The following is a 19,201-nucleotide window of genomic DNA, read 5'->3' as shown; positions in this document are numbered from 1 at the left end:
AGAGGAAAGCTATAATTGCTAGCATATCATTTGGGGAAAGTGCCAGAGTGACAGTATGATGTGGAACATAGGCTGATGTAACCACTAAACCACCTCCAGGTAAGAACCTATGACAGAGGCATATTCACTATACAGCATGCAATATATTGAAACATGATTTATGATACAGATCAGTATTCTTTGCTTCAGTGCATTACTGTACACCCATATTTAATTCCAGTAAAGTGCAACTCAAAAAACTTGAGATCACCATCATTGCTCTACAATTAATTTACGATATATCTCTCACAAGACACAAGAGAGCGTCCAGTGCATTGACTTGTCAACTCCTTAATGTGATTCCTGTGTGAAATAGGAACTGACCTCTTATAGCCTACCTACTTGCCTCTGCCTGAAATGGGTCTATTTGCATTGCATTCCATTTCACTCATTTTCAAGAACTATGGCTAAAAGCCATCAGTGTATTTGCAGGAATTTAGAAAGAAACTGCAGCTGTACAGAGCATAGATACTTCACATGAAGCTCATAATAATTTATGGCCATGTAAAAACATTTGCACTGTCTTCTATCATACCTTTAATTAGTAAGGCTAGCTATCAGTCGTGCATTTTATACACTTGACTCCACCTGGTTGGAATAAAAACGGATTATGCTAATTCAGCTCATATTTACATCATCTTGGATAATGCATCTGTATAATCCAGTTTACGGCCATATTAGAGGACAACAAGTGCCTATTTCCCATGGTCTAAATTTTACCAAGCTGCATTGGTGAGTCAAGTAGTTATCACTGTCTTTAGCATGGCCAACAGGCGACTATGTTTTTTCCTGACCATGTCCAGCTAATCTCGGTCCAATCAGTGTGAAACTTTCCATGCTCACTCCCAGTAGGACCAAGGAAGACAATCCACATTTGTCAAATCGGCCTCATGGTGGGGCTATACCAGGCTACTTTACATTTTGAACCATACATACAATCATTGTCTCCTAGATTCCTTGGATCACAGAACAGATCTGCAACACCTATTTCAGCCTAGATTTATTATTTTATTTTATATATTTTAGAGGGACAGACAGTAGGCTGACAGGAAATGGGGAGAGAGATGGGGGGGGGGGGGGGGGGGTGACATGCAGTAAAGGCCATCGGGAGTTGAACCCACGGCACACTGCCAAACTGGATTACCAGCCAAGGTGCCTGGACCACTGAGCCACCCCAGGCCAGCCAACTAGATTTGATTTGCCAATTTGAATTTCCTTCAATACACACACAAATTGATACACATTATCTCAGGAGTCAGGAGTCATGTGATAAACTTGTAGCAGTAGTACAGAGAGCCTCTGCCAGATGACCAAAAGCCTATCTCCCCTGGCCAAAGGCGAAAATGCAAATAAATGCAGCCATGGTTTGTTGCCATGGATCACAAGGCGGTCATGACAATATCAGGTCTATGTTTGTTGCAAAAACTGGATTTTGTCCCCTCACCAAATTAGTTACAAATATGATTTGAGGCTTTTTGTTTCAAATCCTGCAAACTTTGAAAGCCAATGTTAGCCAATTAGGATGGAATATGAAATATCGGATCTAGGGAGTGTGTGTGCATCGACCGGGTTAACGGTGCCGGAGATTAGCTGTACACATACGGACGGACGGACGGAGTGCAAAACATACTCTCTCCCCATGCCTTCGGCCTGGTGGAGACAATTATCAGTGTCATGTCTTCTCTTGCTTAGAAGGTATCCACACTTTTCCTGGGCTGTGTGTGCTCCAGTTCCTGTCAATTTGATCCAATGAAAGCCAATGAAACTGGTCAGATGACCAATGATATCCAATGAAATCAACAGGAACTGGAGCACACACAGCCCAGGAAAAGTGTGGATAGAGGTAAGGGAGCCAATTTAGATCCACAATTATTAGCTGCAAGCATGTACCTGTTATTTCTGACATAACACATATTTCAAAAAAATTACCAAACCCTAACTGACAGTATTCCCACTCTGTAGAAAACATATGTATCTCCTCTGCACAAAGGTGGTCCTACAGATGACATCAATCAGGGACTACATATGAAAATTAGCTTCTGGCTAACTCTGGCCTAATTACATGGATTTGTAAAATGATGTGTTGAACAAACAAACAAACAAACAAACAAACCCCCATCCAATGCCTTGGTAAGAATTTATCGCTGGGGAGAACAGATACAACTTCTGTATGGAGTTTTCAGGAGGCGTAGTTACAGATTCAAAGAGTGTGGAATAGCTGTCTGGCTTGAGAGACTATAATGGCAACCTCCAATCAACCCCAAATTGGAATCGTATCGCAGAAACACTTATTTATACCCCCACAGCTTCCTGGCAACCTGCCAGCTGCAAATGACTGACACAGCCCTAGGTAGGCCTAAGCCACCCAGCCTGGCAAAGACCTACACTCTGAAGAGTGCCATGTTCTACTTCAAAAACATATCTGTGTGAGAAAATAAGAAAGTGTTTAATCAGGGATTACTTTTAGTATTTCACTGACACTTTGATGTTATTAACACATTCATTGAATTACATTGTTTGATGAAAAAAATAACTCTATTCTGCAGCATGTTCTATTTCTATCCTGGCTTTTCTTGTGTTTGACTTTGAACAAGGACATTTGTCAAATGAGCCATAATTACATTTGTAGTGCTTTCGTGTGACATGCATCCTGATACAGGTACACGTTAATGTATTCCTACTTGAGGTCAGTGATACTCCAGCTCAGCCAGTATAATGTATTGTAGCTTATTTATGTTGATAAAGTCTCTCTGTCTCTCTGTTTCTATTTATACACTTGTACTTGCACTGTAGGAGATATTTTCACACCTTGCCTTTTCTGAGTGCATGATTGTATAGTGTAATTTGGGCCAATTATACCATTGTTTTCACAAGAGCACATAATGGACAGTATGTTGTTGTGGAAATATACTAACTATACATTTACATTACTGTTCACAAACAATTTGATTTGAAAAATAATTTAGTATTAATTAGTTTAACAATTTGCCATTTACCAACAATGACTAATGTGTTAGCAGCCTCTGTTTTAGTTTAGATATATATTTATTTTACATAATAAATGTGTGATATTGATTTAGCACAATTAATATACCTGTGTGTGTTTGTTTACACAAACCTGGGATATATAAGCCATATAGGCTTTTACATTAAACACAGGTTAGATGGGAACATTAATTGTCACAGTCCAAGGCACAACTTTGATTAATTTCAAATGTTGTGTACAGGCAAAGTGGAACCATGGGTCTTTAGACTTAGAGAAATGTGTACATTCAATGCTTCCACAAATACCACCAGATCAATGGTCGTGTGGAATAATTCAGGTTCAATCAAGATACAGAGATAGAGACACAGACAGATTATTTCTAAGATAGAAGTTTATTGCATGAGAAGTATTTAAAGAAGAAGTACATGAAACACACAGGTTTGGTGGTCAAATAGTTCTCTGCCATAGAGATCAGATCATCAGACCATGGTTATACACATAAAAAAAAGAAGAACCTTATGTCTTAGTCGCAAGCTGTTCTCATAACAATAAATGTCCTACACTACCAGGCAGGTACTTGTACATAGCCTAGTACACTAAAAGACAGTTAAGGCACTCACATAACAATAAATAAAGAAGTTGCTCCTCAGTGTATATGTACTGTATGAGTATGTGTAAGGCAAATCAGAGTGGAGGTAAATGTGTACAAGATTTATATACTGTACATGCTCCCTTTGTATAAAAATAGCCCATGCATTGTGTTTTCCTCAATACATGGCCTATTTACATTGTTTTGTGAAAGTAGAAGAAACAGTGAATTGTTTTGTGAAAGTAGAAGAAACTGAGTCAAACTAGAAACTAAAATTGGTGAAATAAAATACTGCATATCCATCAATTTTGCATTATCAACACCAATGTTCCCCCCTACATGCAGTTCTTTGGACTGTATGTTTTCTCAAATAATTCTTAAGTTGCTATTTAATATTATGAATGCAAATTCACACATAAGTGAGTAAATAAAACAAACCTGCTTCTGCTTGCAAACTTGGCCCTTAACCATTGGGTGACGCTTTTCCACCAACATTTCATAAAGGGAGTATTTCATGCATTAAGGGGGCTACCTGGAGGGGCAAATGCGCTTGGTGGTGGCCAATAGTCCCTCGCTGGTAATGGTAAAGTCTAGACTCTAGAGTGACCTTTCAAAATTATGTTTCAAAGATAATTTAGGAGACTGGTTAAAATGTTATTTCTTACTTTTCATCACTGCTCTAATTTAACTGGTGGCTTCTCACATGGGTTGAATTTAATAATTTCAGTTTTCTATCATTGGACTAAAATTACTGCCTGCAAGAACCATTGCCCTAAGGAGACAATATGACAGCTTTTAAAATCTGTACATATATACCTGTAGATATGAGCTTGCTATTGAACGCAATAGGTCTTGTCTGCAGTATTGTGAACACATACAGTATTGATGACTTATGCGATGAGCTACCCGCTGCTACCATATAGGGTCTCTCAAAACTGTATTTTGTCATCTCCGACAGCACGTTTAGCCGTTTATCCCTGGATGTACAGGGAAACGAGTGTTTATTCAACTAAACATCAAGGAGAGCTTCAGAATCTATATGGAACAAACAATGGAATAGAAAATGCAAATGAGTGTTTTGTCTCCTGCTGTAGAAAACCATAACCAGACAGACCTTCGAATAAATTCATATTTTGATTTAACCACATGTTAATCTGGTGAAATCGGGCATCCTTTCCCCCACCGTCCAAATGTTATTGTTTTTCAGAAATGTTCAAAACGTTACAAAAATACTTAAAATAGGCAAGCTCACGCCACGATGTGTAGATTGTCTATTTTCAAACAGCCAAAGTATGAAATAGGGCCTATGTTTACTTGAAATTATATCTAACATCTCCTTTTTGTATAGCTTGTAAAACAGTTTACCTTACTTTCCACTACATTATCTACATATGTAGTAATCAGATATGAGGCTCTTAGGCTGCTGTGCAAATCAAAGAATGATAAATCAATGGTGCTTACCCCATTATTTTCTCTGGCCAATCTGTCACAACGTATTGTATTATCAGTGGATGAGGAAAGGAGGGAAGTCCTGGAGGCAATTGGGGGAAATGAGCAATGAGAAGCAAATGAAAACTTTAGAGGCAGCATGATTTAAGCCTACTATGCAGGGAGTCTGAGAACAAAACCCCCTGTAATTATGATATTGTGTCTCTAAGACTGCAAAGATCCACTTTCATTACAATATTCTAATAGCAGAGCGGGGTATACAAACGGTTCATAATTTCACATTATGTGATATTATGGTCTCTGAAAATTAACTTAAATAACAATTCCAAAAGGCAGTTTATTTTCTGAAAAATAATTTATTTCCAGAGTAAAATAAATGATATGTTGCCATACAAAAAGTGTAAGAAAAGGGACAATGTCAAAACTGTAACTGTAGAGAGACCGGTAACATAATTCATACTGTATATGCCATGAAGCATTAAAGAGCTCATATACAGTAATAAGTTCATAGGATATTGACATAGTTTATCTTTACTGCCATTGCAAACACATTGCCTCCTGTACCTTTTTGTAGCTTCCATTCAAGGTTTTTCAGGCCTAGCTTGAAGCAACAAATTGTTTCTTGTAATAATACAACATACTAATTCACTGCTATGAATTGTCCCAAATCATCTTTGACATTATCAGAAAACATTTTCATATAATTATATTATATACTGTATTTTTATATTGTCCTCTCAAATACAATCTAATTAACATTCTGAGGCTAACAAAACAAAATATATTACTCCAAACCTGTTTTACTTGAATGTCAACACACTCAACACAACTCAACATTCTTGCTTTTTCCACTAGGTGCAAAAGTCAAAAGAATATAAATAACAATCTTATTTGGACAATCCCTCATTAAGACATATTAGGTTGAATCAACTCTGCAGGTGAAAAGACAAAAAAACAAACATGGAAATGCAAGAAAACCGCTGTGATGAAAAATCAACCTGAAGTCTGACAACAAGTCTAACGATAAAGACTGTATAGTATTAGATATGAATTGCACAAGTTCTTTTGCACCTATAAAAGATAGACTTGTGTAGTCTAAGCAGTATCAAAAACAGTGTCTATGATCCAGCAAGAGAAAAAAAATCAAACAGTGCACAATGACCTAAAACACCATGTCATTTACTATTATTAGATTTGATTTTCTGACAATAAAAGCATCTAATATAGGCCCATTAAAGCTAAAATCCGTAAGTTTTATGTCAGTTGTCTCCTTCTCCCGATGAAGAGAGGCGCAATGATGTCCGAACTAACTACAATAAAGATGACAGAGCATCTAGTGTCGCATTCCAGTGCGCCGTCTGCAACAACTTTATTTGTCAACCAGTAGGTGTACTACCTGACACCAGGGTCGAAATGTCTCAATGGAAAAGTAGGGAGACCACCTCCAACCACTGCAGATGTGATAGTTATATTGTATTAACATTACCATACATGTTGATTAAAAGAGCGTTTTATGCTTTCAAATAAGTCCCGGATTGTAGCTTTAATAGCATTTCTCCTCTTTGTAACAGCCCCAAAACAATAGCTTTCTGTTTCACTGACATGTATTAAAGAATGACCTTTGGAGTTTGTAAACACTTGGCAACCTTTATGTATGGACAAATGAAAAACCACCTACTTTATTACAGTCTCGTCTCTGAAAGGACAAGACAGAATGCACAGTGCTCTACAGTAAGTGAAAGGAGCCTGCCATTCTTCACAAATATGTAACTGGAATCATGACAGCCCTAGAAAGAATATGGCAACTATAGTTGTAGCAATGTATCAACCCTCTAATAATCAACAAGGACTTGAATTAGGACTGAGCCAGACAGATTTATCTCATTTTTCTACCACCAAATCACCACAGGAATTCACTGGCACTGGACAACATCTGGCTGATAAGTTAACAATTAAAGTGGACCCTTTCTAAAATTACCAAGGATGTGAAGCAGAGAGCAGCAACAGTCTCCCAAGACCTGAATGCGCTTTTAAATAGATTTACCTTTATCAAAACCATTTTTTATCCTTTCAAAATAAAGAATAATTTCAGAAGATATTCCTTCAAGAGAATTTGGATATTGTACTTTGTCCTTCTCTTGTCATAAACACTATAAAACAGACTCCATATTCTCACAAAGCTCATGGTCCTCTAAGTTATATATAAACTTTGTCCTGTCCACTAGTTTGGGACCGTCCATGTCCGTGAGGGAGGGGTAGAATTCAGTTGGCGTCATGTGGCCCTCATGACTTTTGATGTACTTTCTATAGTTCCTGCGTAAGCAATACCAGGTGGTGGCGTAAAGGAGGAAGGCGACGCCCTTCAAAATAATGGCAAGGCTCACATACAGATGTCTGTAAGCAACGTTGTCGTACAGCAAGCAAGCACCCCTATCACCACACTCCGAACTCCAGAAAAGGCATGTAGAGTCGATCCCGGCACCGAAGATCAGGGGAGGGGGAATGAACCCTGCAAAATGGAAAGTCTTATCAGCGCGATTGACTGAACACAACCATCACTGGTCAGATAGGCTACCCATTTTCTCCTTTTTCTAAAACGATTTTGCGATATACTGTAATTTTGTCAGACTTGCTGTTTGTTAGCAAAAAGGTCCATGCGGCTCCAAGGGGCATATTATGATCTGTGCACTAATTGGCTGAGCCACCATGTATCCCAATATTCACACCATTCTTGACAAGAACACATAATGGAAGACCAGCTAGTCGAAACACACATACAAATCTGTAGAAATCTAAAAACATTATAATGACATAATGTTTGATTAAATATAAAAAATACATAAATAAAGAAGTTGTCTTACCAAGGAGTCTGAGCAAGAGAAACAACACCCCAAGAGCATAGGACTTTAACTCAGGGCTCACAGTCCTTTAAGAGAGGAGAGACATCTTAATGAGACTTCCATGTGAACACACACCTACAGTATTATACTGCACATTTGCAAACAAAAATATATGTATGCAAAGGAATGCAAATATGCACACAAACTCATGCTTGGTGTAGTGAGAAGTGTGAGGGGCTGGTGTTACCTGATTAGTATGATGACAGAGGGAGTCTGGGCCATGGCGCCGATCATGCTGCAGGCACAGATCACACACAGAAAGATAAGGAATGCCTCCTGGCAGCCGGGGCTGGGGCATTTCCCCGGGGCCGCAGTGCCAGTGGCAGTCTCGCCCTCGCTCAATATACACGAGCACCCTGTCAGGTTCTGAGAAGAGAGAGGATGTTGGCACAAAGCGACAATAAGTGACACAGTAAAACCCTCAGTGTTCATGTATTAATATATTTGTAAATCAGAGTGTACACATGTAACCAAATAGACTGTTACATTTCCATTTGGTTAAATGTGCAAAGGTCCATCTCAGAGTTAAAGTAACACTGTTGAGTTAATGTGAAAATACGTCATGGGCCCTTTGTTCCCCATTTAAGCATTTGGGCAAATATTTTGTTGAAAAGCAGCACTTATTAAGAGCACCGTGGCAACGAATGGTGCATTATTATATCTCTGAAAAGGTTACTGGTCTGACTGCAGGAGGGAGACGGAGGTAACGGTAATGATTTACCCTACAGAGCTGAGCTCACAGCTCCCCGCATGTGATTTGAATATAGAGAGGATTAATGCACAGTCAGCATCTGGTCTCAAGGAACCACAGCAATGCTTGGCTACCCAGTACAAGATAACAGACAGCCAAACTGACTAACACAGTACCTCTAGTGCGTTTTAACTTTGAATTAAGCAGGTGTTATGGATGGGATGTATTACACAATTTCCACCCATATACCTTTCTTTTATTAAATCATTTAGTTTTAGTTTGTCTTATATAATTATGTTGGTCTGGTGGAGCATGCCATATATTTCACTGGAAACAATATTGTATGACCGAGTGACAAATAAATCTTATTGAAGCTTGAATAAATCAGTATAAGGCCAGCACTGCATCATGGGGGGGAGTCATTAACCATCCAGCTTCCTGAGGTCTAAAGTAACACTTGACCGTCACGGCACAACAAATGGATAACCGTATCCAGGAGACGCCATTTCCAACCTGCCTAGTGTGAGGTAAACTGCCGCCTGTGACTATTTCTGGACATTTGAAGGAGAGCGTGCCAGGATAATGACCTGAGAGATGTTTGATGTCCCCCTTGGGTACACCGTAGTGGTGCAGCCGGCGAAGCAGGCAGACAGGTAGGTGACACCGTTGGAACCGCACACAGGACTGATGGAGGATGTAAAGCAATTACAATGGCTGATGCACTGAGCTGCCGGTTTCTGGCCCACCTGCAGCGTCCTGGACAAAGGCAGAGTAAATTGAGATGTTTGTCATGCACATACCGCCAGCAGTGAATAAATAAGAATGAATATGCCTTTTAAAAGAGCTCATGAAGTGGGTTTAAACCTGTGATTTCACAACCAAACCAAGTCGAATTATAATGATCTCAACTAGCTTTGAGACATATTTACATTGACAGCAAAAAAAAAACCAGAAAAAGCAAAGCCTTATACATTACAGTAACATTGCAACATCAAACTGAATAAAATCACTGAAGCAATGCATACATTTATCATGGAATCTTCTGCTAGGTCTCTTTTACCAAATGCTTGTCAATGTTTTAAGTTTCAGTTTAAGTGTGATTCTGCAGCTGCAACCCTACAGCAGCCAGTCCAGCTTTGAGCCATGAAAGTAGAATAATTGTGCTATCAACAAATAGTCTTCTGTTGCAGCAGAAGGCAGCAGTCATCTACACTTCAAGCTCATCGGGACCAACCATAGTTACCTGTGCAGACAAGAACATGCTCACCCTGAACATTAAGCCTAAATAGAAACAATACTCAATGATCATCTAGAGGCAGAGCCTGTGGCCAGCGGCAGCTTCAAAGGTCATTGTAGTTTGATTGATTGATTGATTGATTGAAATATTTATTAACAGTTTGCAGAATTACAGTACATTTCAAGCACAAACTCAATACAAAGACTGTGAGTGGACGACCTAATTAAGCATTACACTTGTTTACAAGAGGGTCCACCATGTTCAATTCATCAAAAAGTTAGTGCAGCGTGTTCTTACTCATTCTTGCTATAATTAACGGTCACCCCAGCGACGGGGCCTGTGTCGCAGCCCAGGAAGAGGAACGAGACGTAGCAGGCGGTGGAGATGAGGTTGACAAGCATTGCCATGCGGATGGCTCCCAGGGCGGACAGGTTCAGCTTCTTCACCAGAAGACCACCCATGAAGATCCCCAGACACGCACATGGAATGGCTGTCATACCTGCAGAGAGTGGGGCCAAGGCACTGTTTTAATTATCAGACAGGAACAGAGATGGGTAAAGGTGGCGGACATTGCATGACTCCGTGTGAGTGTGTTCTATACCACCGGTTCTCAGGGACCACAGAGGGTCCAAATGGATAGTTTACGGGTTTCTAATTATGAATCTTATTCGTTTTTATTGGGGTTGTTATGTAGGGGTTCCAGTATAGCTTAGTTCAGTGATTCTAAACCTTCTAATTTCAAGGACCCCAAGTTTCATATGCATTAGGCCACGGATCCCCATTTGATACCAGGTTTTATCTCTGGGACCCCAAAACCTCAGTATCAATCTAATGCTGGGAGTGTACAAACCTGTAAGGGTGGTCACCCGGCCCTACGTTGAGAAGCATGTTCTATACAAACCTAAGAGCTGATTTGCAGAGCTGGTGGTGAGGTTGAACTGTTGCTCCAGGTATTTCCCTAGAAATGCGGCGAAGCCAGCCACCACACCGATCTCCATGCAGGCAGCCAGGATGATGCAAGTGAAGACTGGGTTGGAGAGTAGGTGCTTGGTCACTTTGGGGATCACTGGAAGAAGGGTAAAAGTGGGGTGTTATTTGAGGAGCTAGAGACTGGCAAGCCTGATCTCTACATAGAAAAATCCTCAGTATTAACGTAAATCTAGGAGTGTAACATAAACACAAAATGCTGTGTAGGTGATTAGGTAGATGACATTTAAACTAAAGCTATCCATTTAAAGCTCCTAATTACAAATCGTTCATTAATAATAATAATTATTATTATTATTGTTATTATTCATTCAAAATGACTAAACTTTCACTAAATCAAGTTTAAAATATTAGTGAAGGAGTCCTGCCCTCTCACCTCTAAGCTGCTGAAAGCAGGTGGGACTGTTGGTCGGCTCATGGCTGCGCACCACCCCGTTGCTGGGTTTGGGCGTCTCGCTGTCTGGACTTAGGATTGGAGGAAGCATAGCCTGCTCACTTTCTGGCCCGCCCTCCCGATCCCCTAACGGCAGGGACTGGGGGAAGCCAAACATGAGGATCGCCGAGAAGAAAAGTAAGGCACCGCACAGGAGAAAACCTAGCCACCAGGCCCCGATCCACCGGGGGTCATCGGGGGTGATGTCCAGCTTACCTGTGGGGAGGCACAGTGTAACCACAAATGTCACAAAACATACAGAACATACAGAACACACACACACACACACACACACACACACACACACACACACACACACACACACACACACACACACACACACACACACACACACACGGTTTTGAGGTGGTGCTAAGGTGTTTCTCTGTATGTTGGTTTAGTTTAGGGTGTTTTATTAGTGTGGTTGTTTTAGGCAACACACTATGTTTTCACAGCAGAGAAGTAAAGCTTTTGGTCATGCTTCACACACTGTTGTCATGCTTTCACATGACATCACAATATATAATATTGTATAATAAGACGGAATTCAGTTCCCAGTGGATTCCTCACAACTCGTGTCACTTTCAATTTCACAGAATTGCACCTTTCTATTTTATTATTGTATTTATGCTGGAGGGTGATGTATTGGCCTCATCTAAAGGATATGTGACATTGTATGCCTTATTGTTGCTGTTATTGAAATCTATTAATCTATAAATGTATTGTATCGTGTAAGTATGCTGCTGGTCCGTGTGTCCAAGACAAATTTCTCCCAAGGGAGACAAAATAAAGTAACCGTGACCTTGATGAGTCAGTGATGACAAAGAATGTTAACGCAGTGACTCACTGGTATCAATGAAGATAGCGTCCACATAGAACTTGGTGCAGAGGGATCCCAAGATGAAGCCGCATGCCGGCCCGAACACCAGAGTAGAAAAGAGAATTCCTGTATAACAGAAACAAAAAGATGGATTCAGTACTTCAGTTAAAAACACCATAATAACTTAAAACTGTTCAGCTTAACATATGGCCATGAGAAATAGCATTAGCAATTTCAACACAAGTAACAAACTTTGTAACAGGCATGCAAATAGATGCGATGTTTCTACTGCAATGCCTTACTCAGCCACTGGGAGGCACCTTTTGTTCACAACTGTCTGTGTGTGATTTCTTAAGGAGCACTAAGGCAAATTGAGCAACTTTTATGAGGCATGACAGCAAGCACAGACAAGGAATCTCACAAACAAGTATGTTGGTGCCAGTTACGTTCGCGTGGCTCACCTATCTTCTATCATACATCAGATCACAGTCACAGTAAGTATAGTAACACCATTAGAAGTCCATTATATAAATAGATTCACTAAGTGCAAGCTGACAACACAACCAGTTGCCTTGTCTGTACCTTCTCCATTGCAGCTGGAACAGAAATGTAGCACATTCCCAAATCCTAATTAGAGTGCTGCCAGACAGTGACAGTCTGGCAAAGACGTTGGACAGACACACAGATAATGAAGACACAAAGCTTTATTTGGGGAAAATTCTCTCCCTGGCTAAATATCCAATGATCTCTGGTATTACCGAGTTTAACATTGGACTATTCCTGTTCCCTGAATCGTGGAGCATAGTGTAAACTCATATAATTTCCAGTAAGGAAGTGTGCACCATATATTGCATTATGGGTATCTGACAGATATACAACGGTATCCCCATATGTCTGTGTGGAACGCCAATGAATTGGATCATTTGCAATGACTGTTCAGCTACAGTCATGCAAGGAGGGAGTAAATGTAACGCCAACTGAAGATCCAACTCACCTCTGTGGTGTGAAGGAGCACTGTATTTCATAGAGCGATAGCAAAAGCATATGCATAAACCAGGATATGCCAGTGGAAAGAATCTGTCAAAATCTTCATATCGTGCGTCCCTAATTTCCTGTCCATGTGCAGGTAGCCTAGGGAATGGAAAATGTAATTTCGAACCAATCGCCAATCAAATTGTTTGAGTTTTGAGAAATATTATTTTGACAACACGAGAAGGTGTGACCTTGAGAAGGCGTGTCCTTCTGTATTGCTGACTCACTGTGGCGATTCACAGATTCTGAAAGCAACATCACTCTGGCCTGTTCGTTCCCCATCCCATGTGCTCTGCAGGCTAATGGAGAGTACAGCACAGCAGCCACCCACTCTAGGCCCTTTGCCGGCTGCATGCTGGCCTGAACATCACTGCTTACAACGAGGTGCCTCTGGTAGGCTTGACAGATGTTTATTCAAATGCTCGGAGCAGCCAATTAAAGAGGGTGCATGGGAAGAGTGTGCATGGAAAAAGTGACTAACATTCAGCATTCACTAGAACAACGGCGGTTCAGCTGAGTTAGTGCTGAGAAGCATGCATGGTCCACTTCCCAGGCTGATCACACATATCATTTTGAAATCAAAGTTCACTGGAAGATATAGCCTCAATTGCACAATAGCTTAATATACCTCAGGCCAGAAATTATTAAATGTTTCATTAAGTGAGAGCACATTATCTGATTAGTTGCTACTTGCCCCAACATGGCTTATCCTTACCCCATTCACATAAAATGCAGAGCCAGCAAAATGTTTTCATGTTGGGAATATTATTGTTTACCTCTGCCTATAGAAAGTAAGTCCACAAGTATCATACACACACAGTTAAGTCATGAGTGTTCCTTTAACTCAGAGAGTGTACAAATATAACCAGATGAACCCAATTTTCATAAAACTTTTTCAAACACTGACACTGTGGAATTTACTGTGCAGATGTTGACACAGCCACCACAGAAAACCTTACTAGTTTATTGGCAAATACAGAAGTAGTATTCCATTTGTATTTCAGCTTCTTTTCCTCTTGCCTTTGCTGGTTGAAAGGGTTTTGTAACATAAATAAATCACACCTATGTGAAGTGAGGGGCGCTCTTATCATCATACATCATGCATCATCTCATACTGGCCAATCAGAATGCCTGTAAGAGGCACTTACAGGGCCACCATTGATTTTCCCTTTGATGTCAAAGTCAGGGTTTAGACAGCTTTAAGCAGCCCAAAACAATTTAAAAAAACAACAACCAAAACTAAGCTCAAAATAGCCACACTCTAGCAGCTAAAGTGTGGCTATTTTGAGCTTAGTTTTGTTTGATGGGCTAGGTGCTAGAGAGTCTAGCGAGCCCATCCAGAGTTCCAGACTCACAAACAGCCCCACCTTTACATACACACAGTGAGGTGTGGTGCAAGGGCGCAACCGAGAAACCCAGCTGTAGCTTCACAGATATTTCAAATGGTTTCCATTTGACTAACTGGACTGGCCTGTGGTGCATCAAATTGGGGGTTGTGTGGTCTCGGTTGCAATATGTTTCCTTAGATACGATTGTCTAACCATAGCAACAACGGTGCAATTGGTTTCACCACAGGAAACCTTGAATAGGAAACTCAGTTAGTGAAATCAAACAGATGACAGTTAATGCTACACTGATAAGATATTTCCACCAAGCTCTCTCTCTGCCATTGACTACTTGTAGAAACACTGTCTCCTTGGTGATAACACTGTACAGTTTGAGTGTGAGAGTGTGATTTTTATTTGTCAGTATCTGCCAGGGCTACTGGGCAAGAAATGGATGGCCGTTTCATCTAATCTTCAGTGATGAAAATGTATGATAAATGAGTTCAATAATTTGCTGAAAAAACTCATATTTCTTCGAGAGAAATAACAGAGCTATTCAAAAGTAGCGTGGTGTGCTCCTGTGCAAGGATTAGCATAATTCAATTCAAAGTATTTAATAGGATGCATTTTAGTAAAGCTAGATTGTCGAAGATTTACACTCTGGATCCATGACTTCAGATCACTATCTTTGGTGCTGCTGAGGAGGAAGTTAGAATGACTACTAAAAAAATGTTGTAATCGCCTTTGCCTCTTTAATTACAGTCGATAGATTCTCTTCCTATGGAATAATGTTTCACCCCTTTCAAACACGTCCTGGCTGCAGGACTTTATATAATTTATGAAATAAGAAAAGATCAAATTGGCTGTCTGTGGCTCAGCTCTGCTGCAAACCTTTATAAGCAATGTGTAGGTACATTATAAGTGTATGTGCCGTTAGAGTGGGACGGGTAAACAAGATCTTAACTTGGGATGCAGGCATTACTTAAGGCAAAATTAAACTTTGGTAGAGGTGAAACAGGTCTCATGTCACATTTTGCACAAACAAAGCAGATTCTGCGAATGTATGACATCACAAAACCTGACACGGGTGACGAGATTACAAAAAGTCTGCTTTGTGTTGATTTTATAATTTGTATTAGGAAGAAGATCCTGGCTAAGATACCGGCTGGCTCAACAACAATAATGATCCAAATGTTCACATCTTCTCTTTCCTCTGGGGTTACTCAATTTGCTGCCCTGATGTAGTCAACTGGAGAATAAATTACATAATTTCCTAGCAAGAAACAATGTTTCTCCACTGAAACAACACAAAGAAGCTGCTAATTTTCCCCTCTCAATTTTGTCTCAGTAGTTAGGCCATCTTAAAATAGGCGCTTGTGACTGTTTCCTAAGACCCTTCCATATCTGCGAGTCGCACAGGTAAAACTAAATTACAGGGCAAGGTGATGAATGGCATGCAGTCATGAAGGAGAAGTGATTTGGTATGCTTCCTTTTCCTGTGGCCCCCACTGACAAGCATGGTTAGCTTTATTACAGCCTTCTATTTCCCATCCATCTCAGATACGCAACATGAGCCAAAGTTATTTTTTGCTCTCTTAATCTAATTTCAGCTGAATGACTGGGATGGAATATGGATTTGCTCTTTGCTCCTTGATATAAATGACATTTGTATAAATATATAATATATATATAATTCATGTTTTTCTTGACAGTAATAAGCTAAAATATAACAGGAATCTACTGTTGAGCAAACTTGATCTCTGTGAAGGAGAAAATGTCAGCATTCACACATAGTGATTTGTAATGCACCCACATCCCAAAACACCTCTAAAATCCCCTCTCCCTTCCAGCAGCCCCATTATAGACTAAGTACAAAACAAACCAATTTGTTGCTGTTGTATTTCACCCAACCCTTTTAGTATCCTGTGAATTATGCCCTCTGTGGAGCATGTCAGATATAATTCAATAACAGTGTTTTTGTCTCCGACTAATTTATTTAGTGTGCAGAGGAACAGGCCCTGCTAGCTGCTGTCCATAAGCCATGTGATTCCCAGATATTAATTAACCCACAGGTTCATCCTGTAACCTATGCCACTGTTTCTCAAACAGTGGCCCACGGTCCACTGGTGGTCTATGGCATTTTTCTTGTAGTGGTCCTGGCGCATGCCACATATAGGCTCTGGCCTGACAGCACATTGCATGTTCGAGTCCCGCTCATGAAGACCTTTGCTGCATGTCTCTCCCCTTCTCTCTCTCCCTCTTTCCTGTCTATCTTCATTTGTAACTGTAGGCAAAAATGTATAAAATAAAATAAAAATAATTACTATTAGAGCTTGATATACTGTACTTCGACAGTATATATTGTTTCAGAGAGGTGTGGTGAAATATGCCAGTCGGCTAGAGCTAAAAAGTTGAGAACCACTGACCTACTGTATGCAATGTATTCTTAGTGTGACTGAAAAAAAAACTCTCTTTAACTGAATTGAATATAAGTTGGATACAACATTTCCGAATACACGTACAACCCTTAAAATAAGTTACAGTCATATTCACCCTTGGGACAATGCAAAGATGAGAGTGATGAACTTTGTGCTGGCTCAGCATCTGTAGCAAAAGTGGGTCTTCTTCAAGATTTTGGAAAATGTACGGTTTAGCAGTTATAAAAGGAGGCTGTTCAACAGTGCACCTTTAATCTTAACACAAGGATAGCATTTTCACTATGGTAGTGTCCATTCTGGATCCGGGGACCACTTAAAGGCAGCTTCATTTTATGGTGACTCTGATAATGGCCCCAGCAAAGCACAATGTAAAGATTAAACCATAACACACTCCATAAAACGTGTGACTGCTGGGCCATTCTGTTCTTAAGATCTCTCCTGAGAAGCTTCTGGAGCCCAGTGAAACCCCATGACAAAACGCCTGCCGGTCTCCACGCAGAATCAAGTGACCACACACAGCCTTAATGGACATTTTAAAAGCTCACGGTTACAACATTGAGTTTCTTCAGATGAGCATTTGTCAATTAATTACCATCGTGAGCTGACGGCACGCAGTAGGCTAGCCTATGCGGTCAAATGCTTGAGGCAACTGCACGGGAGATGTAGCCTCAGGTCATTTCCTGCAGGTCAGTGAGACCTGCAGGGACACAGCACACAGTGAGTGTGCGAAGGGAATTCCTTATTCCCCTTTAATCCTGTTCAAGTTCGCTCCGTAATCCTCTGTGCTAAACAAGAGCATGGGGACACAACGTGGGAGACCAAACAACAGCTCGTGCCACTTTCACAATGAAGGCGGCCAGTTTCAGACTCAACTTTGTGGCTCATCCACAAGCTGTGGCCAATTACCAATTTTTAGCCCTGCTTACTGTGAATGGATTTTGGTCAGAAACAACTTCTCAAAATCGACTGGCATTTTTATCCCTGCGATCAGACGGCTCTCAAATATCATATGTATTCATTTCATTTCAATAAATATGATTGCATTCATGTCAAATATTATCTGTATTCATATAAATACATTCGATGATTTCGATTGCTTTCATCTGTTGGTTCAAAGTCTCTTAAGTTGAACATCATCTTGAAAACTACTAGTACTGGTTAGATTGCCATCATGCTCTCGAGAGGATGACCCCTACTGATATTGGTGACCCAGGACTCAAACATATAAAAATACACTATGAATAATCCGCCAGGATTTATTAACCTATTTATCGTGCATTGCCAAGGTTTTCCGCTTGCAACCCTTATTTTGAAGAGCCAAATATTCGTAACCTGGTAACATGGATTAAAGAACATACCATTATTGCATGTTCTGAAGAGGGATATGACATACTATGCATAACATGCAAAATATCCATAGAGAACACCATTATGGTCAACACATCTCTTCAGTGGAAGAAACAAACTGTCCCGTCGGGGGACATACTGCCCTGCAGGTGTGAAATTTGTCAACGGATGTTAACAATGTCCCACATATTACGCTGTCTGTTCCCAATGATCACAGCAGCTCTTCAAGCAGGTTAATTCCAGCTCACCCAGAGCACTGGTGGCAACATTATGCTGTCCTGCAATATTATGGCAAAATGCCAACATATCTTTGTGACTGTTATACTTCAAGTTATAACACTTTGTGTGTTATTTATTTACCGGTATTTGTTTACCGGGGGTTGCTTTACTTTATATAGGTCAGTGCAGACTATAGAGAGACAGGAAAACAAGAGCAGAGAGAGAGAGAGAGATGAAAGACATGCAAGACAAGACAGGGATTGGATTTGAACCCAGGTCCTTGTGCTCAGACAAGGAGCATATGGTCTGGCTCAGCCAATGCAGCCAACAGGAATCCCGGGCCCTACTTAATTTGAATTAGATGCACCTTTTTAGTTCTTTCACACCAGCTGGACTGATTCCGCTACAGTGCGTCAAACTTCGGAACCCATCAATTGCGCTGCCGATGAACAATAACGTTTCTGCCCTCAAACTAGACGCTGTCATGTTCATTTTTTCAGTACAGAGCAGCACAGAATAAGAGGGCTAGGGGTGTTGGAACACTGGAAAAGCATGAATGTTCATTTAACTAGTAATTTGTACACATGATGACTCTGGATTTTACAGTGAATGGACCTGCATTTGTGCACATACAGTCACAGTTACCTTGGATGCAAACTGTAAAACGATGGCGGAAATGTAAATCAAATGTGTGGACACTAAGACATGT

The 19,201-nt window shown here is 40.4% G+C and overlaps 1 protein-coding gene across 1 annotated transcript in view; it reads right to left on the bottom strand.

Moving 5' to 3' along the window:
* Window positions 1-5,399: 5,399 nt before the first annotated feature.
* Window positions 5,400-19,201, bottom strand: part of slco3a1a (solute carrier organic anion transporter family member 3A1a) — a 40,399-nt gene continuing 26,597 nt past the window's right edge. The window contains exons 3-10 of the mRNA XM_080762569.1: window positions 12,159-12,257; window positions 11,255-11,527; window positions 10,793-10,957; window positions 10,189-10,390; window positions 9,242-9,410; window positions 8,151-8,329; window positions 7,925-7,989; window positions 5,400-7,572 (exon numbers count right to left, since the gene is read on the bottom strand). Coding sequence (XP_080618695.1) covers window positions 7,214-7,572; window positions 7,925-7,989; window positions 8,151-8,329; window positions 9,242-9,410; window positions 10,189-10,390; window positions 10,793-10,957; window positions 11,255-11,527; window positions 12,159-12,257 — 1,511 coding nt within the window. The 3' untranslated portion in view covers window positions 5,400-7,213. The remainder of the gene's footprint in view (window positions 7,573-7,924; window positions 7,990-8,150; window positions 8,330-9,241; window positions 9,411-10,188; window positions 10,391-10,792; window positions 10,958-11,254; window positions 11,528-12,158; window positions 12,258-19,201) is intronic.

Source organism: Protomyctophum bolini (assembly GCF_963924005.1).
Source record: "Protomyctophum bolini genome assembly, chromosome: 4".
Lineage (NCBI taxonomy): Eukaryota > Metazoa > Chordata > Actinopteri > Myctophiformes > Myctophidae > Protomyctophum > Protomyctophum bolini.
The sequence above is the reverse complement of the archived record's forward strand: the minus strand, read 5'-3'. Positions and strand labels throughout refer to the sequence as shown.